Source organism: Dendropsophus ebraccatus, chromosome 1, assembly GCF_027789765.1.
Source record: "Dendropsophus ebraccatus isolate aDenEbr1 chromosome 1, aDenEbr1.pat, whole genome shotgun sequence".
In the NCBI taxonomy this organism is placed as follows: Eukaryota; Metazoa; Chordata; class Amphibia; order Anura; family Hylidae; genus Dendropsophus; species Dendropsophus ebraccatus.
This window is the reverse complement of record NC_091454.1, coordinates 226,861,686-226,886,179: the sequence shown is the minus strand read 5'-3', so window position 1 is coordinate 226,886,179 and position 24,494 is coordinate 226,861,686. Positions and strand designations below refer to the sequence as shown.

Genomic DNA, 24,494 nt, shown 5'->3' with positions numbered 1-24,494 from the left:
ATGCTCTGTATATGACTCTCAGCAGCAGAAGTTGGATGACGCTCTAGGGCTGCCAGGAAAACATAGATACTGCCTATGGCCCATATCGGTATCCATGTTTTCCACTGTTAATGTCATTTTTTTTACATTTAGTGAAGCCATTACAATATGGCGCTGAACTTCGAACACGTAGAGATGTTACATTCCCTAAAGCTTATGTACAGTAAGTAACCACTAGTGCTATGTAACTAACTCTTCTGTACCTCAGCCAATGAAATACTGACAGGAACCTTAGTAGAAGAACACACACCCCAGGATATATAAGCTGGCTGCCATCATTGAATAAAGGAGATCCACCTTAACCATCAGTGTGTCAGGATGTTTGATTCCCAGTGTGCCGTATACATCTATAACTTGTAATTCGGAACAGACAGTCAATATGACAGCACTCTTGAGTTGCGTCCACTTCACCAGGGTTGCATCCAATTTATCCAAATATAGAGCATTCGAGTTCAGAAGAATCCAAATGTTTTTCAAGTTCCCTCATCGCTATTGATGAACATTCTCAGTCCCATTTTGGAAAATGAGGAGATGGTTTATGAAGATACATAGGAAGTTTACAATGCTGATTTGCAGATTTGCCCCTTCTCCCTGGCGTATGCCTCCTGTATGCTCGGATCGCCCAATGGGCGGGCTGGTGGAGCTTGGGTGTGTGTGATAAGGCTGGGAGGTGGCTCACAAGCACAAATCATGGCGCAAATTTACACCTGCTGGAAGCATACGCCTCTTAGCGAATCCTGCCTGGGAAAAGGGGGCGGTGCTCAATATAAGACCGGCGTACTTGTACACCGGTCTTCGTAAATCCCCAGGTACTGTGTGATCACTTAGCCTTTCACCAATAATACACATTTTAGCTGAGCCTCACCCACAACCAATGGCAGCCTCTTTGAAATATCTTACTGCCATATACTCTTTAGTTATCCAACGATTACAAAAAGATTCATAAAAGTAAATATTTATTTGAAAGTGTGAAACAATACATGTAATAATACAAAAAAAAATACTAGCCGAATACTATGTCATTGTGAAAATATTCCAATAAGCCTTATCTTATTAAAGAAGAAATGATTCCTCTCCGCTTCTCCAGTCCACTATGTGACTCTTTTGAACTTTATATTATTTATCACCAGCAGGGAAATAATCTGACGGATATTGCAGTGTTCATTCTTTTGGGTTTTCAAGGCAGTCCCCAGCTAAGACTCTCGCTCTTCTCTCTGCTCTTAGTTGTATTTTCGGTCACTGTATGTGGGAACCTCCTGATCATCACCCTGGTGTCCACCAGCAAGATCCTCCACACCCCAATGTACTTCTTCATTTCACAACTCTCCATCTGTGACATCTCATTGACCTCGGATGTCGTCCCCAACCTGCTCCACATTCTTCTATATAATGGGGCGCCCATTACTTTTATTGGTTGTATGACTCAGTTTTATTTCTTCTGTGTAGCAGAAACCTTTGAGTGTCTTCTCCTCACAGTGATGTCCTATGACAGATATGTGGCCATCTGTAATCCCCTCCGGTACTCCTCCATCATGACAAGTCCCCTTTGTGTAAAATTGTCCATCGTTGCTTGGTTAGTCAGCTTTTCCGTTGCCTTCTTTGACACCTTTACAACTTCAAGGCTAAAGTTCTGTGGATCTAATATCATTGACCATCTACTTTGTGATCTTATTCCCTTACAGGAGATTTCCTGCTCTGATACATTTCCTTTGAATCTACAAATGTATCTGCAAAGTTTTCTATTTGTAATTATTCCCATCATAATAATTGTCGCTTCCTATGTCAACATTATCCGCACCATCTTATCGATTCCATCTAATATCAGTAGACAGAAAGCCTTCTCCACCTGTAGCTCCCACCTCATTGTGGTCTCCATATTCTACTGGACTATGTTCAGCGTTCATGTGTTTCCGACAAGAGGACAGACATCGAATGCTAATAAAATCCTCTCCCTGCTATATACTGTGTTTACTCCACTGGCCAACCCCATAATATACAGTCTGAGGAATAAAGATATTAAGAAATCTGCACAAGAAGCTATTCACAGACAAATAAATTTCCTGTGAATTGTATATACCAGGGATGTCAAACTCAAATACACAGTGGGCCAAAATAAAAAAAATGGACAAAGTCACGGGCTAACCTTGATAATTATTCGGCGGTCCTGGCACTGTCAGAGCAGTGTGCGGTGTTCCTGGCACCAGGGCCGCCATCAGGAATTTCGGGGCCCCATACAACCAAAGTGTCTGGGCCCCCCACATTAATAAAAAAAAAAATAGTGTGTTCGCCCCACGCCTTGCTGGGAGGTATAATTTGGTTCCGATCAATTCTAGAGAACTGGATCATATACCCCATTTTCCCCAGTGGCTTAAAATGTAACCTCTGTTATACAGTTATAAAATTGTAGAAACTAAATGTGAACAAGGTGCAATTTAAATGTCACCATACAGACACTTACTTGTATAGCTGTCTCTTGTGCTCTGTATGCAGTGCGTTATATTCACCCTTGCAACGTACAATTTATAGCGTGTCTACAAGCCCAGCGGGGCTCATTATGATGGAGACTAAAACTTATACAAGAGTGGGGTAGGGGTTCCCCTGTATTCAGAATGCTGTTGAGTACTAGGCAATGCCCCGTCTGGGGTTATTGAATTTCGAGGGTCTGGGGGGCTGTTTGATTTGTATATGTTCACCAATATCCCCCCCCCCCCCCGGTATGCTCACTAACATAGAATATGTTGATAAGGCTAATATAATGAGGCTGTTCCATGTTAGTGAGCATATACAAATCATCCCCCCCCAGGCAGACTAGTTTAGCTCACCCAAGCCAGTGATAGCGAATACATGGCGGTGAGAACGCTTTCTAGGAGATCCTGTTTGTGCAGCAGAGGTGTCTTTATCCAGCTCTGCATAGACCCTCAAAATTCAATAATCCCAGACGGGCATTGCCTAGCACTCAACAGCATTCTGAATACAGGGGAACCCCTACCCCACTCTTGTATAAGTTTTAGTCTCCATCATAATGAGCCCCGCTGGGCTTGTAGACACGCTATAAATTGTACGTTGCAGGGGTGAATATAATGCACTGCATACAGAGCACAAGAGACAGCTATACAAGCAAGTGTCTATTTGAATTGCACCTTGTTCACATTTAGGTTCTACAATTCTATAACTGTATAACAGAGGTTACATTTTAAGCCACTGGGGAAAATGGGGTATATGAGCCAGTTCTCTAGAATTGATCTCACACACAGACACCAGCACACATGTATACAGACACCAGCACACATGTATACACACATACAGACACCAGCACACATGTATACAGACACCAGCACACCAGGGCACAATAAAGTTTGAACTTCTGCAACCTGGAGAAATCACCTGATATCACCTGCAGTCCTATGTAACACCACATAACACAGTGGTATCTCTGAGTACAGATAATGTAGTAGATTTCACCTGCAGTCCTATGTAACACCACAGATTACACAGTGATATCTCTGAGTACAGATAATGTAGTAGCTGTCACCTGCAGTCCTATGTAACAGCACAGATAACACAGTGATATCTCTGAGTACAGATAATGTAGTAGCTGTCACCTCGGGGCGCCCCTACTAAATGATGTTCTACAAAATAAGAAAAGTGTCATACAGGGACTCACAGGTGACGTCTTCTTTGATCTGAGGCGTCACTTTCCCTTTTCCTCTCCATCCGGCCCAGACCTCCAGGATGATTCCTTCCAGATATGTTTCATCTTTTCAGAACCTGCGAGACAAACAATTTAGGCTCCGCACATTTCTAGCAACTTCCTTCCCTTTCTCCCTTCTGTAGGCTCCCATAGTAACTGCACTGTTTGGTGTAATGTGCAGTAAAGCGAGTAGGAATGTGGGATGCCTCCTGTATGTAGGATCCCCTGCTGTGCCCCCTGTATGTAGGATTCCCTGCTGTGCCCCCTGTATGTAGGATCCCCTGCTGTGCCCCCTGTATGTAGGATTCCCTGCTGTGCCCCCATGAGCTAATAATGCCCCTAGAGGTGGCCCCCATGAACTAATAATGCCCCCAGAGGTACCCCCATGAGCTAATAATGCCCCCAGAGGTGCCCCCATGAACTAATAATGCCCCCAGAGGTGGCCCCCATGAACTAATAATGCCCCCAGAGGTGGCCCCCATGAACTAATAATGCCCCCAGAGATGCCCCCATGAGTTAATAATGCCCCCAGAGGTGCCCCCATATACTAATAATGCCCCCAGAGGTGCCCCCATATACTAATAATGCCCCCAGAGGTGGCCCCCATGAACTAATAATGCCCCCAGAGATGCCCCCATGAGTTAATAATGCCCCCAGAGGTGCCCCCATATACTAATAATGCCCCCAGAGGTGCCCCCATATACTAATAATGCCCCCATACACTAATAATGCCCCCAGAGGTGCCCCCATATACTAATAATGCCCCCAGAGGTGCCCCCATACACTAATAATGCCCCCAGAGGTGCCCCCATACACTAATAATGCCCCCAGAGGTGCCCCCAATGAGATAATAATGCCCCCATGAGCTAATAATGCCTCCAGAGGTGCCCCCATACACTAATAATGCCCCCAGAGGTGCCCCCATACACTAATAATGCCCCCAGAGGTGCCCCCATACACTAATAATGCCCCCAGAGGTGCCCCCATACACTAATAATGCCCCCAGAGGTGCCCCCATATACTAATAATGCCCCCAGAGGTGCCCCCATACACTAATAATGCCCCCAGAGGTGCCCCCAATGAGATAATAATGCCCCCAGAGGTGCCCCCAATGAGATAATAATGCCCCCAGAGGTGCCCCCATGAGCTAATAATGCCCCCAGAGGTGCCCCCATATACTAATAATGCCCCCAGAGGTGCCCCCATACACTAATAATGCCCCCAGAGGTGCCCCCCATGAACTAATAATGCCCCCAGAGGTGCCCCTAAAAAAACAAACATCCTACTCACCTAATCCGCGCTGTGCAGGCAGCAGCTCTTCCTCCTCTTCGGGCTCCATCTTGCGAGCCGCAGGGACGGGACTTCCGGCAGGCGTGATGACGTCACATGATCATGCCTGCCGGAGAGGTCACGGCCCGGCCTCCCATAGGCTGCTGGTATGAAGTGCCGGCAGCCAGGCCTGTATTTAGAGTTTATGCTGCCCTTGGCACTTTGCACGCAGAGGCGCCCCCCCCCCCCCATTACTGTACATGCATGGTATATACCCTGGCACTTGGGTGTCGCTCTGCTTGATGCCCGCTGTTCTCATCAAACAAATGTGATGGAGGAAGGAAGGAGGCCGGGGACGTCTTAGTTTGGGGGCCGCTTCTGTCCAGTGTCGGACTGGGGTACCTGGGGCCCACCAATATAGAACCAGTGAGACACGACATGCTGACCCGCTCCTTTCCTGAATTCATCTGTATTTGTGACAAATCCCTACATTTATACAGCTCTCAGGGTATGCTGGGAGTTGTAGTCTCTGAGAGGACAACCCTGTAATAAATCACTGTGTGCAGAGGCTCCTGGTGGCTGCAATCTGTGGGTGACAACCATCAGCCCTGAAGGTCCAGCAATACATCTGTCTACACTGTACTACAACTCCCAGCATACTCTGAGGGCTGCAGACTGTCAGTACATGCTGGGAGTTGTAGTACCTGCAGCTGTTTTAGTTGGGTCCTATACACTGGATGCTTTGTGGCATATAAGAATACATAGATCTGTGGGGGCTCAGTGCAGGGAAGTGACCCCAGAACATCACTAATAGGGGATAGAACAAAAACATCTCCCCCTATTAGTGATGTTCTGGGGTCACTTCCCTGCACTGAGCCCCCACAGATCTATGTATTCTGATATGCTACAAAGCATCCAGTGTATAGGACCCAACTACAACAGCTGCAGGCACTACAACTCCCAGCATTTACTGACAGTCTGCAGCCCTCAGCATATGCTGGGAGTTGTAGTGCCTGCGGCTGTTGTAGTTGGGTCCTAGTTTAAAAGTTTGCGCTAGTGTACTGTAGTGACCGCGGGGCTGTGTCAGTACACTACCGCAAACAATACACTGACCCATTTAGACCCCAATGGTACACAGGCTCTGCACACTATAGAAGTGATTACAGTGCAGTTACTAATGACTCACAGGTGACGTCTTCTCAGATTGCCGTCGCTTCTTGCTTTCTTCTCCATCTGGCGCAGCGATCAAGAAGACTTCTCCGACCACAACTAGTCTGCAAGCAGGCAGCTGGGGGTGACTGGGGAAGGGAGGCAGCTGGGGGTGGCAGGGGAAGCCGCTGGGGTGACAGGGGGAAGGGAGGCAGCTGGGGTGACGGGGAGGGGGAGCAGCTAGGGGTGGCAGGGGGAGAATCTGGGGAGGCAGAGGGAGCAGCTGGGGGCAGGAGGAGGAGCAGATGGGGGCAGGGGGAGCAGCTGGGGTGAGAGGGACAGGGGTAGTAGATGGGGGCAGGGGGAGCAGCTGGGGTGAGAGGGGCAGGGGGAGCAGCTGGGGGGGCAGAGGGAGCAATGTGGGGCAGAGGGATCAGCTCGGGGGCAGCAGCTGGGGTGGCAGGGGGGGTAGATGGGGGGCAGGAGGAGCAGCTGGGGTGGCAGGCAGGGGGAGCAGATAGGGGGCAGCTAGGGTGGCATGGAGAAGATTGGGCAGCTGGGGTGGCAGGGGGAGAAGATGGGGGACAGGTGGAGGAGCAGATGGGGCAGGGGGAGAAGATGGGGGGCAGGAGGAGCAGCTGGGGGGCAGGGAGAGCAGCTGGGGGTGCTGGTGGAGAGGCTAGGGGGTGCAGGAGGAGAGGCTGGGGGTGCTGACAGAGGCTGGGGGGTGCTGACAGAGAGGCTGGGGGGTGCTGACAGAGAGGCTGGGGGGTGCTGACGGAAAGGCTGGGGGTGCAGGAGGGTAGGCTAGGGGGAGAGGTTGTGGGGTGCAGGAGGAGAGGCTGTGGGGTGCAGGAGGAGAGGCTGTGGGGTGCAGGAGGAGAGGCTGTGGGGTGCAGGAGGAGAGGCTGGGGGTGCAGGAGAACAGGCTGGGGGAGAGGCTGGGGGTGCAGGAGAAGAGGCTGTGGGAGAGGCTGTGGGGTGCAGGAGGAGAGGCTGAGGGGTGCAGGAGAAGAGGCTGGGTGAGGCTGTGGGGTGCAGGAGGAGAGGCTGGGGGGTGCAGGAGAAGAGGCTGGGGGAGAGGCTGGGGGGTGCAGGAGGAGAGGCTGGGGGGTGCAGGAGGAGAGGCTGGGGGAGAGGCTAGGGGGTGCAGGAGGAGAGGCTGGGGGTTGCAGGAGAAGAGGCTGTGGGGTGCAGGGGGTGAGGCTGAGGGGTACAGGAGGAGAGGCTGTGGTGTGCAGGAGGAGAGGCTGTGGGGTGCAGGAGGAGAGGCTAGAGGAGGTACAGGAGGAGAGGCTGGGGGTGCAGGAGGAGAGGCAGGGGGGTACAAGAGGAGAGGCTGGAGGGGTACAGGAGGGGGGGTACAGGAGGAGAGGCTGGAGGGGGGTACAGGAGGAGGGGTACAGGAGGAGAGGCTGGAGGGGGGGTACAGGAGGAGAGGCTGGAGGGGGGGTACAGGAGGAGAGGCTGGAGGGGGGGTACAGGAGGAGAGGCTGGAGGGGGGTACAGGAGGAGGGGTACAGGAGGAGAGGCTGGAGGGGGGGTACAGGAGGAGAGGCTGGAGGGGGGGTACAGGAGGAGAGGCTGGAGGGGGGGTACAGGAGGAGGGGTACAGGAGGAGAGGCTGGAGGGGGGGTACAGGAGGAGAGGCTGGAGGGGGGGTACAGGAGGAGGGGTACAGGAGGAGAGGCTGGAGGGGGGGTACAGGAGGAGGGGTACAGGAGGAGAGGCTGGAGGGGGGGTACAGGAGGAGAGGCTGGAGGGGGGGTACAGGAGGAGAGGCTGGAGGGGGGGTACAGGAGGAGAGGCTGGGGGAAGAGGGAGTGGCCGGGGGAGGTGAGGCAGGTGAGGCAGGTCCCCCCTTCCCATGCAGCTTTGGTCCGGTGAGCTTCCGGCACACGCTGCCTCTATCACTGGCCGGAAGCTCACAGCTGCAGCCCCGCGGTCCAGGAACTTCTCTCCTGCTCGGCGCGATGACGTCACGTGCGCCGCTGCCGAGCAGGAGAGAAGGACCGCAGGGCTGCAGCTGTGAGCTTCCGGCCAGTGATAGAGGCAGCGTGTGCCGGAAGCTCACCGGACCGAAGCGGCACAACCCCCCCCCCCCCCCCCCGGTGGCAAGGGGGGCCGTGCGGGCCCCCCTAGCGTAGCGGTCGGGGGGGGGCGGCGGCCGGCGGGCCCGCCGGGCCCCCCCCCCATGTCTCTTAGGGCCCGGGCCCCATAGGGCAGTACCGGTTGTACTGCCCTATCGGCGGCCCTGCCTGGCACTGTCAGTGGTGTGAGTCTCCCAGAGCTGTGCACTATTATAAATGACATGATATGTTGCTATGATATCATTAAACCCCAACTCATGTAGTAGTCAACCCCCCAATATTGCCTCATGTTGTAGCCATCCCAACCAACACTGCCCCACATATTAGCCAGCCCTCCCAATAGTGCCCAAATAGTAGCCAGACCCCAAGTGTACCATATACTAACCAGCCCTCCCCCATATTCTCTTATAAAGTAGCCTGTTCTCACAATAGTGTCCAAAGTCACCAGCCCCCAAGTGTCCCATATAGTTGCCAGCCCTCCCCTGTAGTCTCATATAGCAGCCAGCCCTCCACTGTAGTCTTATATAGTAGCCAGCCCTCCCCTGTAGTCTCATATAGCAGCCAGCCCTCCCCCGTAGTCTCATATAGTAGCCAGTCGTAGTCTCTTATATAGTAGCCAACCCTCCCCCATAGTCTCTTATATAGTAGGCAGCCCTCCCATGTAGTCTCATATAGTAGCCATCCCTCCCTAGTAGTCTCATATAGTAGCCAGCCCTCCCCCGTAGTCTCATATAGTAGCCAGTCGTAGTCTCTTATATAGTAGCCAACCCTCCCCCATAGTCTCTTTTATAGTAGGCAGCCCTCCCATGTAGTCTCATATAGTAGCCATCCCTCTGTAGTAGTCTCATATAGTAGCTAGGCCTCCCCGAAGTCTTATATAGTACCCAGCCCTCCCCCATAGTCTCTTATATAGTAGCCATGGCGGCCAGATGTAATTCAAACTGTGAATTGCCTGGCGGGCCAAATATAATGGCACCACGGGCCAGATTTAGCCCACGGGCCAGAGTTTGACATGACTGGTATATACTGTTGATTGTGGGCCCCAAAATTCCAAACTATGTTCAAATGTTCCCCCCTTAAAGGGGTTATTCAGTGCTACAAAAACACTCTTGTCTCCAGATCAGTTAAGATCAATTCACATCAATGGAACTGAGTTACGAAACCTGCACCCAGACTGGACACAAGAGTTGTGCTGTCTCTGGAAGAAAGGGGCCATGTTTCTGAAATACTCAATATCTCCTTCTAGTTCATTGAATTTAATTGAAGGGGTAAGGGATATTCACCACTCTGCTCTCCCCCAATACAGGGCTGCCACTGAGTCTCACTCTCCCTGGCCTCTATGGTCTCATGTACTTGCATGGTAATTGCATGGAACCACTGGTACCTTGTTGGACATACAAGTTGAGCTACAATTGGAGGTGAAGGGTACAGGTCCTGGATGGTGTCCTGCAGCACATGTGCCCACAGATGGTACAGCCTATAGATCCTGCACACTCATGGGTTTTCAAAATTGGCGGCCAAGCTGTACCCATAAATGCTCAATAATGATAAAGCTGGTGACCAATCAGGCCAAGAAAATGTAATCTGGTGGAGACATTACCAAGAAACCCTTATTGTGTGTGGAAGAATATTATGCTGCTTGTCGAAGGACCAAACAATCCTCTGCACTGGTGATTTATGATTACAATGATAATGTGTGTATTATTGGATCTTTTATTTATTTTATATTGTTATAGTTTATCTGGTAAAATGAACTGTTTAATTTTAATTTGATAAGTTACAGGTTGACATTAACCCTCTAAGCCCAAGCAAAGGGCAATCCACAAAGGTTTCCTCTACGTTTTTTTTTTTTTTTTTTTTCTTTCCTGGAGTGCTGGAGGTCGACATTTTGTATGCTAAGGATTAGCATTTTAATAGTGGACATGTAGTTCCAAGTGATATTTTCCGTACTAAATCCTGTATGCAAAAAAAAAAAAAGATGAAGAAATAAACACACACATACACATAGCATTCTTTACTCTTTGCCGTGGCTTTGGTTAAACTCGAGTACAAATACAGTTGTGGTGTCCCACCACGGACGGGTGTTCCTTATATGGCACCTATCGCAAAAGCCTTTTCACTCAAATGTAAGGTGGTGATGAATATATTATTGGTTTTGCCACCAGATGTCAGTATTTTGAATGTAAGCTTGTACATAAACTGTATGTTGCACAGCTGTGGTTAACACAGGGTTCCTTTTTTTGTATTTTGTGATCTTGTGGTCCAATGGAGATACTCTGTTCCCTTCTGCCTATCTCTGTACTTCTCTCTTTACACACTCTCTTCTCCATCACTCACAGGGACTCTTACATACCCTGGTAGGAAGTAGTCACTTGTGGAAAGGAAGTGTAGCATCAGTTTCCCTCTGATTCTCTGGGGAGAAGGACACACGCATAACAGATATCCCTGCTAAAGTTAGCCAGGGCCTGGCTCTGCCAGGACCCCTGTCTGTAACAGTCCAACCATGTTAGTGGAGTAAAGACAAACGAGGATAAGTGTGAGATCATCCCAGCCCACGCCTTGAACCTCTCTAAACAGTGCAGGAAAGTCTCTTACCTACAGAGGAACTGACCCGGATAGAGCAAACCAACAGTAATAAAGGTCTACGTACTCTATCTCACATCGGAGGTGACGCCGGATAATGTTGGACACTTACCTACTCTTGGGTAACCAAGACTGGGGCTTGTGTCACCCTGATAGGGCGGGTACTCCGAAACTGCAGGGCAGAAGGTGGTTCAGCGACATTGTAGTCGGAACACGGGCACAAGTATTTATCTCAAGTACTTTCTTTCAAGTCTTTTTCCTAAAGTTACGGCAGAGCACACTTCTTCCCTGGGTTGGGACTCTCATGACAAACTCCTCTTCTCTTCACTACTCATCACTAAGATACATAAGCACCACTATTTTACCTCAGCACTTAAAATATCTCCCAGCACAGATCCAGTGAACGCAAGTCTGTACCTAACTAAAGTTATCTATTGCCAAGCTATCCTGTATCCTAAGAGACTGTTAGTAAAGCCATTATGTTTATTTCACTGGGACTCAGTCATCATTGCAACAGCACTTACACCTATCGGCTATATTTTCCTTAGATCATTTTCCCCTTTCTGTGGGTGGCGGTAGCGACAGTGTAGGTGGGTTATTTCCCCACTCTGGACCACTGTGACGAGAGCCCAAGTGACCCATCACAACCCGGCAGGTCACCCACCATTGGGGAACAGTACAGCCCGTCCTAATATAAAAGCAGCTGATATACCACCCAACTTGTGTGCTGAACTAGCACTGGTGTCACAACATTTCCATCACTGGCAGAGCTGTACTACACTACCAACCACCATAGAAGTGGCGTCACCACTACCACCTCGGTGGTGATCGGTAGTAGACCACCACACTGTGGCTGGACTTTAATATAGCGGTGCAGAAACCAAAGCCCCCAGATCTTAAGGAACTGAAGCAACGATATAATAGGTATTTTTTTACACTGTTTTCTCACTACACCAATATCTATATCATAAAAATCAAAGTCTGTCTGTCTGTCTGTCTGTCTGTCCTTCTGTCTGTCTGTCTGTCTGTCTGTCTGTCCTCTATAGACTTCCAAACGCCTGAACCGTTTGACCCCAAATTTGGCACACAGATACATAGGGTGCCCGGGAAGGTTATTGCGAAGTTCCCGTCCCCGCCAGATGTAAAGGAGGGGAGGGGGAGGGGAAAGAGAGGCGCCCCATAGAGATGAATGGGAAAATCTCCTCACTGCACACACAGGTGATATAATTAGCTGCAGCAGACACGGCAGTTGGAGCCTTAGCAACCAATAGGATTACTGCTTTCATTTTCACAGGGAGCAATGGTTGCTAGGGAAGCTGCCTCACAACATCCACAGTAATAACTGGTAGACCCCCTACTCCATCTATACAGTACAGGTATACAGGACCCCCTACTCCATCTATACAGTACAGGTATACAGGACCCCCTACTCCATCTATACAGTACATATATATACAGGACCCCCTACTCCATCTATACAGTACATGTATATACAGGACCCCCTACTCCATCTATACAGTACATGTATATACAGGACCCCCTACTCCATCTATACAGTACATGTATATACAGGACCCCCTACTCCATCTATACAGTACATGTATATACAGGGCCCCCTACTCCATCTATACAGTACATGTATATACAGGGCCCCCTACTCCATCTATACAGTACATGTATATACAGGGCCCCCTACTCCATCCATACAGTACATGTATATACAGGACCCCCTACTCCATCTATACAGTACATGTATACAGGACCCCCTACTCCATCTATACAGTACATGTATATACAGGACCTCCTACTCCATCTATACAGTACATGTATATACAGGACCCCCTACTCCAACTATACAGGACATGTATATACAGGACCCCCTATCCAACTATACAGGACATGTATATACAGGACCCCCTACTCCAACTATACAGGACATGTATATACAGGACCCCCTACTCCATCTATACAGTACATGTATATACAGGACCCCCTACTCCATCTATATAGGACATGTATATACAGGGCCCCCTACTCCATCTATACAGTACATGTATATACAGGGCCCCCTACTCCATCTATACAGAACATGTATATACAGGACCCCCTACTCCATCTATACAGTACATGTATATACAGGACCCCCTACTCCATCCATACAGTACATGTATATACAGGGCACAACAGATATACCAAACTGTGACTGGGTAACACTGCTACACCAGACCTGACCAATACCACCATACTGTGCTGGATAATACTGTCATACCAGACCTGACCAATACCGCCATACTGTGACTGGATAACACTGCCAGACCTGACCAATACCGCCATACTGTGACTGGATAACACCGCCACACCAGACCTGACCAATACCGCCATACTATGACTGGATAACACTGCCACACCAGACCTGACCAATACCGCCATACTGTGACTGGATAACACTGCCACACCAGACCTGACCAATACCGCCATACTGTGACTGGATAACACTGCCACACCAGACCTGACCAATACCGCCATACTGTGACTGGATAACGCTGTCATATAAGACCTGACCAATACCGCCATACTGTGACTGGATAACACTGCCATACCAGACCTGACCAATACCGCCATACTGTGCTGGATAACACTGTCATACCAGACCTGACCAATACCGCCATACTGTGACTGGATAACACTGCCATACCAGACCTGACCAATACCGGCAAACTGTGACTGGGTAACACCGCCACACCAGTCCTGACCAATACCACCATACTGTGACTACAAGTGCACGGGACCTCCACAAAACTATATACTACAGGTATACAGGACCCCAAACTTTACACTACAGGTATACAGGACCCCAAAACTATATACTACAGGTATACAAGACCTCCACCAACTATATACTTCAGGTATACAGGACCTCCACCAACTATACACTACAGGTATACAGGACCCCAAACTATACACTACAGGTATACAGGACCTACACCAACTCTATAATACAGGTATACAGCACCTTCACCAACTCTATACTACAAGTATACAGGACCCCAAATATACTATAGGTATACAGGAACTCCACCAGCTATATACTACAGGTATATCGGACTCCAAACTATACACTACAGGTATACAGGACCTCCACCAACTCTATACTATAGTTATACAGGACCCTCAAACTATTTACTACAGGTATACAGGACCCCCAAACTATATACTACAGGTATACAGGACCCCCAAACTATATACTACAGGTATACAAGACCTCCACCAATTATACACTACAGGTATCCAGGACCCCCAAACTATAAACTACAGGTATACAAGACCTCCACCAACTATACATTACAGGTATACAGCACCAACTATATACTACAGGTATACAGGACCCCCGAACTATACAGTATAGGTATACAGAACCTTCACCAACTGTACACTGCAGGTATACAGGACCTCCCTCAACTATACACTATAGGTATACAGCCCCCCCAACTTTGCACTACAGATATGCGAGACCCCTAAAAACTATACATTGTGGGTATACAGAACCCCTCCAACTATGCACTACAGGTATACACTAATTCCACTGATTAACTCAGATGAAACAATACCTTTAGCTTGGCCTCCTGGGCACCTTAGAACAAATCTAATTAACACACTGACACTTTATACCCGGGCAGCGCCGGGTACATTTTCTAGTATATTCTATATATGTGTTTTATTCCATTATTTTATTATGTGGTCCTGATAAAGAGGAAGACCATCTATATTGTAAAAATGAAAGTCTGTCTGTCTGTCTGTCTGTCCCGTATAGACTTCCAAACGCCTGAACCGTTTAACCCCAAATTTGGCACACAGATACATTGGGTGCTCGGGAAGGTTAGAGCGAAGGTCGCGTCCTTGCCAGATGTACAGGAGGGAGGGGGGGGGGAAGGGGTAAGGCGCCCCATAGAAATGAATGGTAAAATCTCAACACTGCACACACAGGTGATATAATTAGTGCTGCAGCTGAAATGGCAGCTGGAAGCCTTAGCAACCAATAGGATTACTATTTTCATTTTCACAGGGAGCTTGAATCTGATTAGTTGCTAGGGCCAGCTGCCTCACAAGAGATCCACAGCCTTCACACACACCGGATCTGCAGTGGATTTCAAACTGCAAATTCGCTGTGAAATCCTCTGTGGATCCAGTGTCATTCAACCCTAGGACACTACATACTAGCAGCAATATTGACATCCCGCTGCGAGTATGTAAATTAACCCCCTCCGCAGCCAGAGCGTAACTTACACTGACAGAGGCCCCCATCTTCCCTCCTGCGCAGACCGCTGCTAGATGGTGCAGGCTCCCTCCAGAGTGATTAGCGCTGTGCTGCTGACGGGCGCGGCTCTCTCCTCACGGCTCTGGACGCTGCACACACCACTTCAGCTTGCTTCGGGGGGGGGGGGGGGCGCCAGAGCCGTGAGGAGAGAACCGTGCCCGACAGCAGCAGCACAGCGCTGAACACACTGGAGGGGAGCCTGTTAGATCATGCGGTCTGTGCGGTTTAATTTACATACTCGCAGGGGGATGTCAATCCCGCTGCAAGTATGAAGTGACATAGGGTTGAATGACACTGGATCTGCAGGGGAGTTCGCTGCGAATTCGCTGCGTAAAATCCGCTGTTGATCCGGTAGGTGTAAAGGCACCCTAACAGTGCACAGTGTATATACAGTGTATATAGTAAGGGGCTTACCTGCCGGGTGGTGGTGTTGGGGAATGTATACAGTAAGGGGGAGTTATAGAATATATACAACATGGGGGCTCCCAGGGGGGGAGTGTATACAGTATGAGGGCAACCTGCAAGGGGGGCAGTGTATACAGTATGGGGGCTACCTGCAAGGGGGGCAGTGTATACAGTATGGGGGCTACCTGCAGGGGGGAGTGTATACAGTATGGGGGCTACCTGCAGGGGGGGAGTGTATACAGTATTAGGGTAACCTGCAAGAAGGGGGGAGTGTATACAGTATGGGGGCTACCTGCAAGGGGGGGTGTATACAGTACAGAGGTTACCTGCGGGGGGGGGGGGGGGGGTGCAGTGTATACAGTATAGGGATAACCTGCAAGGGGGGGGGATACAGTATGGGGACTACCTACAAGTGGGGGGAGTGTATAGAGCATGGGGGCTACTCGCAGGAGTGGGATATGTATACAGTATGGGGGCTACCTGCAGGGGGAGTGTATACAATATGGGGACTACCTGCAGGGAGGCAGTGTATACAGTATAGGAGTACATGCAGGGGGGGGAGTGTATACAGTATTAGAAACTTTGAAACACTGACAATCTTTGTATATAACCAGGCTGTATATTACACTGCCAATGTTGCATATAACCAGGCTATTTATTACACTGACAATGTTGTATATAACCAGGCTCTGTATATAAAACTGCCAATGTTGTATATAACCAGGCTCTGTATACAGTCTGATCACATGACATCACAGTTTGGCTATAAGTTATTTAGGATGTTTAAGTTTTTAGTTTATTTCTAACCTACAATTTACATAAACAGTGCAGAACTGTCGGGGTATATAGCGTATAAAGGGGTATATAGAGCTCCTGGCAATTTTCACTTAAACAAAAAAAAAACAAGGGCATAGATTTGCCTCCTGGGCGACCTTGGAACAAATCTAATTAACACACTGGCAATTTATACCCGGGCTGCGCCGGGTACATTTTCTAGTTAAGTGAATTAGAAAGTTGAGTTAAACGCGTTACTGTGATCAAGTTAACCCTGGCTACTACTCATGTTAAGCCTGGCTACATCTGTATGTAATAAAGTGTGGTATATGATCCTCCCATCCTCTGTAATGCCGTACCATCCATGCATTGGCAATTTGCATCCGAGCTTCCTATATCTTTATTGCCCATGGCGTTCCTCCTGAGCATCCTGGATTATGCCTTGTATGTTCAGCCTTACCCCATGCCCACCACCTGTGCCAGCTGTAGTTGTGGTCATAGTGTCACTCATTCTTTATCCGAGGTCACCCTGTTTCCACCACCTGTGCCAGCTGCAGTTGTGGTCATAGTGTCACTCATTCTTTACCCGAGGTCACCCTGTTTCCACCCCCTGTGCCAGCTGCAGTTGTGGTCATAGTGTCACTCATTCTTTACCCGAGGTCACCCTGTTTCCACCACCTGTGCCAGCTGCAGTTGTGGTCATAGTGTCACTCATTCTTTATCCGAGGTCACCCTGTTTCCACCACCTGTGCCAGCTGCAGTTGTGGTCATAGTGTCACTCATTCTTTACCCGAGGTCACCCTGTTTCCACCACCTGTGCCAGCTGCAGTTGTGGTCATAGTGTCACTCATTCTTTACCCGAGGTCACCCTGTTTCCACCACCTGTGCCAGCTGCAGTTGTGGTCATAGTGTCACTCATTCTTTACCCGAGGTCACCCTGTTTCCACCACCTGTGCCAGCTGCAGTTGTGAGTTGTGGTCATAGTGTGACTCATTCTTTACCCGAGGTCACCCTGTTTCCACCCCCTGTGCCAGCTGTATAGTGGTACCTGGTGACCATGATCACTATAAATCTTGTGTCCCTATGATGGGAAAGTTTTGGTGGCACAATAACTACATTGATTTCTTGCAGCAGGCTTCAGTGGCCATTGAATTGCTTAGTACAGTAGCGGAAGTTTTCATAGGAAAAGTCCGGGGGGGAAAAATCATTACCTGCAGTGGGTGGAGGACATAATAAAGATAGTATACTTACCGGCCCCTGTGCCCATGCTGCGCCGCATCATCGGGCTGCCGTACCCCGCCAGATGTCATCTTCTCCCAGCTAAGGGGTATGTCATGATTCAGCTAACAGCCAATCAGTGGCTACAGGTGTGTGCCGCCCAAGTCACTGAGTCGTGACATAGCTTCAGGGGAGCTAGGAAGACTGCTGGCTGGGGTCCAGGAGCAGGATGTGGTGCTGGGCGGGCACTGAGTCAGGTTAATATACATTCTTTATTATGTTCCCCCAACCAAAAATAATCCCCCCCCTACTATTTTTTCCCCTTCTTTAAACAGCACTCCGAGTCCCACAATGTGCTCAGTTGAGCATCGAGCTTATACAGTATATGTACAGATGTGTCCCCTCTCATCTCTAAACTGAATACATTTCGCTCTACATGTTGTGAGATTAGCAGAAATTGCAAATCTGTGCCCCTTTCTGGCACCAGTTGATTTATTTTTTCTCAACTACCCCTTTAACTTATCTAATAGAAAGGTAAGACTGGACACATCTTATCTTTGATAATTGAAGACTTTTATTTTTCGTGACTACGCAAGTTTTTTTTTTTTTTCCCTTCTTTTTTTTAAGAATTATAGATTGGAAGCCTTTAAAGGACTCTGTTTGATCTTGTAGATAGTCAATCATTCATTCAAATGGGTGATATCAATGGAACTCCAAATTATTTAGTGGAGGAGATGTCCAGACAAGACCATGTTAAATTTATGTAATGCTTCTTTAAAATCTTGGTTTCTCAGGGTGTATATAATAGGATTAAGCATTGGGGTCAGCACTGTATAGATCAGAGACAAGACCTTACTGGAGATCTGTGACCGTCCTCTCTTTGGAAACATATAAACAATGATCAATGATCCATAAAATATAGAGACTACAGTGAGGTGGGAGCTACAGGTGGAGAAGGCTTTACGTCTGCCGGTATTGGATGGGATCTTCAGGATGGTGAGGACAATACAAGTATAGGACATCACAATTATTATTACTGGTACCATACCAACAAAAAATCCTATTATGAGTCCTTGAGTATGAAAAATAGATGTATCTGAGCAGGAGAGCTGAACCAGAGGCTCCAAGTCACAGTAAAGATGGTCGATCACATGAGGTCCACAGAAATGGAAACTGTTCACGCAAATCATATCGATCAACATTATTGAAAAACTAACCAACCAAATGACATTTAGTGATGTGACACACAACCTATGAGTCATGATGGAGTGATAGCGGAGAGGGTTACAGATGGCCACATACCGGTCATAGGACATCACCGACAGCAGAAAACACTCCGAGGACACTGAGGTGGCAAAGATAGAAACCTGGATGATGCAACTGATAAAAGTCATAGAGCTCCCGCCATAGAGTACAGTATGAAGAATGGTGGGCACAATATCCGTAGTCACTAGGAGGTCACACAGTGATATCTGTGTAATGAAGAAGTACATGGGGGACTGAAGGGCTTTACTCCCAAAATACAAGACAATGATAAGAAGGTTTCCTGCAATGGTCCCACAGTAGATAAGAACCAAGAGAGAGAAGAACAGGAACTTGAGGTTATGAAGATCCGGAAATCCTATAAGGAAGATGGAGGTGATATTATTCGTCAGTCTCATCTAGAAGACAAAATACACTATGATTAAGTGAACAGATGAGGGACGTAGAATCACACTGTCCATGGACCTTCTAAGTCAGGTCCTAAGACGTCCATTCATTCTCTACATTGTAGTTACTGAGCTTCTTCTTAATAAATGTCATTCATTAAGGTCAAGTAACTTTTTTATTTTTCCTGGTTTTCAGTAGATATGAGTTTGAAGTGTTACAGAGGATTTCAATGAATTAATAAAGGGTGTTCCTGCATCCCAATTACCCATAGCACACAATGCCTGAACTGTCAGTGTTGTGTGGCTGCTATTCAATGAATAATGACCACACAAAACTGACGTCAGTTTTTTTTGCAGCCGCAAGGAATCACATTGTGTATACGCTCCAGCCGGGATTCCATAGTAATCAATAGAATCGGCAATTTCATTAAATAACGGCAACTGCAACTATGACCATTGTTTAATAAAATTATACGTTGTGATATACTTATCCAAAAACAGGATGTAACTCAGGATCAGTACAGGATCAGTAATGTAATTTATGTACACAGTGACCCCACCAGCAGAATAGTGAGTGCAGCTCTGGGGTACAATACCGGATGTAACACAGGATCAGTAATGTATGTACACAGTGACCCCACCAGCAGAATAGTGAGTGCAGCTCTGGGGTATAATACAGGATGTAACTCAGGATCAGTAATGTAATGTATGTACACAGTGACCCCACCAGCAGAATAGTGAGTGCAGCTCTGGGGTATAATACAGGATGTAACTCAGGATCAGTAATGTAATGTATGTACACAGTGACCTCACCAGCAGAATAGTGAGTGCATTTGATCAGGTTAACCACGAGTACCTCTGGCCTGTCCTTCTGAGATATGGCCTGCCGGGGGGGGGGGGGGGGGGGGGGGGTTGTTGATTGGCTTGAGACCTTGTATACAGGGGCAGAGAGTTTCCCGCTTGTGAATGGTTGGATTGGCCGCTCTTTTGAGGTTGGGTCTGGTGTCCGTCAGGGTTGCCCTTTGAGCCCACTGTTGTACGTGTTTGCAATTGATCCTTTCCTTAGGAGGATTGATTGTGGACCGTTGGCAGGGGTGAGAATGGACCCTGCGGTCCTGGATTCCACTCTAAGGATGGTAGCGTACGCCGATGATGTCAACATATTCGTCTCCTCGCAAGAGGAGGTGCAGTGTGTGATGTCAGAGGTGGAGCGCTACTCAGAGGCATCTGGGTCCAAGATCAACCAGGATAAGTGTGAGAGTCTCTGGCTGGGAGGTGGAGATCCTGGATTTGATCTCCCGGACACCCTTCCAGAGCTCCAGGAGTTTGCAAAAGTTCTCGGCATCGAATTCGGCCAAGGGGATTACCCCAAACAAAACTGGGACAGCAGGCTCAAGATCGCCGCTCAGAGGGTGGATCAGTGGAAGGGTTGGTCTTTGACCCACAGGGAAAGGGTTAACCTGATCAAAACATTCCTGCTCCCTTTGTTGATATATCTGGGCAGTGTTTGCATTTTGCCAGAGCCGCTCTGGACTCGGGTCTACAGTGTGTTCTTCCAGCTGTTATGGGGGAATAGACTGAACCTAGTCAAGAGGGAGGTTACTTACCGTACGAGGAGACAAGGGGGGTTGTGTATGGTCAACCCCGTGGTGTTCCTTGTGAATACCTTTCTTAAGACCAACATTGCAAACCTCTGGAAAGAGAGGGCTCCTCCGTGGGTATTCTCCTGTAGGGGATGGTTTCGCCCTTTCTTCCAGGAATGGGAGACAGGAGGGCAAGTGAAGGATCTCCGCACACCACACGGGCATCTTCCGGCTTATGTTACCCTGGTTCTGAAGGTGATTCGTCGGTGGGGTTTGGGGATGTGGGAGATTAGGACTCTGTCGAGGAAATTCCTTGATAATGGGGTTCTGTTGTCCCATTTCCAAAAACCGCTGGCGCTCAAGGATTGCCCAAGCCGGGATCTGAAGGTTGGTTTGGGCCTATTGAATTACATCAGGATCCCCTTGAAGTTTTAGGACTTGGCTTGGCGTTGCTTCCATGGGAAACTGTATGTGAGGTACAATCTGAAGTGCAGGAGCTCTGAGGATCGGGGATGTCCCCGGGAGGAGTGTGGAGGCATGCTGGAAAGCATGGGGCATTTTCTGCTTCATTGTCCCTTTAATACAGAAGTTTACAACAGGGTGGGCGCTTCCATCGGGTGGCCCAGGTTGGCCCGCCTCTCCTATGTGAATGGGACTATGGAGCATTCAGAAACCTTGGTGGCTGGGACCGGAGCCTTTATTCCTAGTCAGCATAATGGTCAGGTACCACACGTGGAGTGCACGGTGTTTAGTATCGACGCAGCGTAAAATCATCCCTGTGGATGAGGTGGTTAGGGGCACAGCGCCCCCTGTGGATGAGGTGGTTAGGGGCACAGCGCCCCCTGTGGATGAGGTGGTTAGGGGCACAGCGCCCCCTGTGGATGAGGTGGTTAGGGGCACAGCGCCCCCTGTGGACGAGGTGGTTAGGGGCACACTCGGTGACCTGGTGAAGGTGCGCTCTCTGGAGTACGAGAGGCTGGGGGCTGGTAGGGCCTCTTGTCTTTGGAGGGGCTTTGCCTATAAGGTTCCTTAGCCTGCGTCTCTTCTCCTGGTGGTGGGCTGATGCTGGCACCTTAGTCTTTTGTTTTGTGCTGTAGAGATACTGGAGTATAGGGCTTGCAGGCGCTGATCTTGGGCTTTCGGGCTGTGTGTGGGGCTGAGAAGTCTCATTATTGTTGGGTTTAGTATGTTAGATATTTTTTCAACAGTTTGTGTATTGTGATTGTCTTTGAGATTATCTTTGTATGTTTGTATAAATTGTATATACTGTATATATTATATATGTTTTGTTTGCACCTGGGGTTCGGGTTTAGTGCTAGGTTGGGTGGTGGGTAAAAGGGGGGAGGGGGCTTCTGTGGGACTTTGTTGAGACTTTTATATATATATATATATATATATATATATATATATATATATATATATATATATATATAAAATCCTGGGCTGGTTCATGGACGTCCGTGATCATGTACTGGGGGCATGGGATGCGGGACCAGCTCAGGGCCAAAAATAAAAAAATAAAAAAAATATTATATGTATTGTTTAGTTGTAGGTTATATTTTGCATTGTGTCTTGTTTAGTTTTAGTTTATTTGTGTAGTGATGTCTTGTTTAGTTGGTGTTGGGTTGAGTAGAATTATGTCTGTGGTATTAGGTTGTGCACAATGCAACTGGGCCAGGGGGTTCACATTTAGTTATTTATATAAGTGTATAGTATATAGTAGTATGTATAGGTTTGTATATAGTAGTGTATATAGTTTATTAATATGTTTAGCTAAATAGTTTATATTATGTATATATTGTATATAGGTATATGGGTGTATATATTGTATATAGGTATATGGGTTGTATGTGTGGAGGAATGAGTGTGGGGATGGACCGGTGGTTTATGTTATGGTTTCATTTTTCTATTTATTGTTTTGTTCTGGTCAGATATAGTATATGGTGCGTTATTTCTGTATTTATTTATTGTTATGTTTAAAATTTTAATAAAAGAAATACAGGATGTAACTCAGGATCAGTAATGTATGTACACAGTGACCCCGCCAGCAGAATAGTGAGTGCAGCTCTGGGGTATAATACAGGATGTAACTCAGGATCAGTACAGGATCAGTAATGTAATGTATGTACACAGTGACCCCACCAGCAGAATAGTGAGTGCAGCTCTGGGGTATAATACAGGATGTAACTCAGGATCAGTAATGTAATGTATGTACACAGTGACCCCGCCAGCAGAATAGTGAGTGCAGCTCTGGAGTATAATACAGGATGTAACTCAGGATCAGTAATGTATGTACACAGTGACTCCACCAGCAGAATAGCGAGTGCAGCTCTGGGGTATAATACAGGATGTAACTCAGGATCAGTACAGGATCAGTAATGTAATGTATGTACACAGTGACGCCACCAGCAGAATAGTGAGTGCAGCTCTGGGGTATAATACAGGATCAGTACAGGACCAGTAATGTAATGTATGTACACAGTGACCCCACCAGCAGAATACTGAGTGCAGCTCTGGAGTATAATACAGGATGTAACTCAGGATCAGTAATGTAATGTATGTACACAGTGACCCCACCAGCAGAATAGTGAGTGCAGCTCTGGGGTATAATACAGGATGTAACTCAGGATCAGTAATGTAATGTATGTACACAGTGACCCCACCAGCAGAATAGTGAGTGCAGCTCTTGATTACTCCTTAAAAATGAGCCCATGAAAACACTTTATGCGTTTAAGAGAAATATCATCTATTTTATTATTTTACCTCTCTGTAATTCTCCGCCCACCCATGTCCTACACTCCATACTTCATGACCATTTTATCTGAAAAGACTCCTCACCTTCTAGTGTAATGGACTCTTCTTGGATAGAGACTGCAGAACAGGTGGGGCTTACCTCTGATGTGTCCGCGTTCTGTAGATCCGCTGTGGAGGTTAAAGTCTTCTATTGTATCTTTATATTTCACAATTAAAAAAAAACAAAAAAACTCAAGTTTCAAGTTTTAAAAAGAAATCCGAGTCTGCAGAGTCCGGTCAGTGTAATAGCAGTATAGTGGTATAGAGCTCCATAATACAGCCATTTTATACCTTCATGTGTGGAGTGTCCAAGGACGGCTCCTGCAGCTTCCCCTGTGTACAAGTCATAATTCGCCAAGTGAGATATAATCTTAAAGGATTTTCTGATGTAGATGGGTTTTCCTCTTATTAGACATGATAAAAAAAAGATTATGACGCTCAGTATCTGAGGTCAGTCAGAAGAAACGTTGAGTTTATGTTGTCGGATGTTCCATGTGGGCCAGAATGGTGATGAGCAAACAGTAAAATGTTCAAGTTCGAATCGAACCTCAAACAATAGTGAAGTTCGGTTCGAAGTTCGACTCGAACTCGAACCACATTAAATTCAATGGGAGATGTTTGGGTTAATTTTTATACCCAGACAGGTGAGGAGAAGCTGGAATATAACAAAGTAATTTCAGCCCCCACATTTACACTGTACCTTGTTCACACTATGCAGTTTGCACACAGCCATGGCTAACAGTAAATCAACTTTTTGAAACATTTTTTGAAAAGAAAAAACAAAGCTACTACGGGAAGATCCATTTGAGCCACGGGGGAGCTCTGGTTTTCATACAGTACTTGGGAAGGTTTGTCCAGCTGTAATATAAGAACCTTGTGTATATTTGTTGATTTTTAGCATTTTTATGAATAGTGTTTGTTTCATGCCAGATTTGA

General features: G+C 47.6%; 2 protein-coding genes across 2 annotated transcripts; one reads left to right on the top strand and one right to left on the bottom strand.

Moving 5' to 3' along the window:
• Positions 1-1,103: 1,103 nt before the first annotated feature.
• Positions 1,104-2,105, top strand: LOC138785840 (olfactory receptor 10A7-like). Its single transcript, XM_069962222.1, has one exon. It carries the CDS (start codon positions 1,104-1,106, stop codon positions 2,103-2,105), a length of 1,002 nt encoding a protein of 333 aa, XP_069818323.1.
• Positions 2,106-18,255: 16,150 nt separating this feature from the next.
• LOC138785832 (olfactory receptor 6B2-like) lies at positions 18,256-23,906 on the bottom strand. Its single transcript, XM_069962208.1, has 2 exons — positions 23,850-23,906; positions 18,256-19,194 (listed from the first exon to the last, which is right to left on the bottom strand). Exons 1-2 carry the CDS (start codon positions 23,904-23,906, stop codon positions 18,256-18,258), a joined length of 996 nt encoding a protein of 331 aa, XP_069818309.1.
• Between the last annotated feature and the right edge of the window lie 588 nt (positions 23,907-24,494).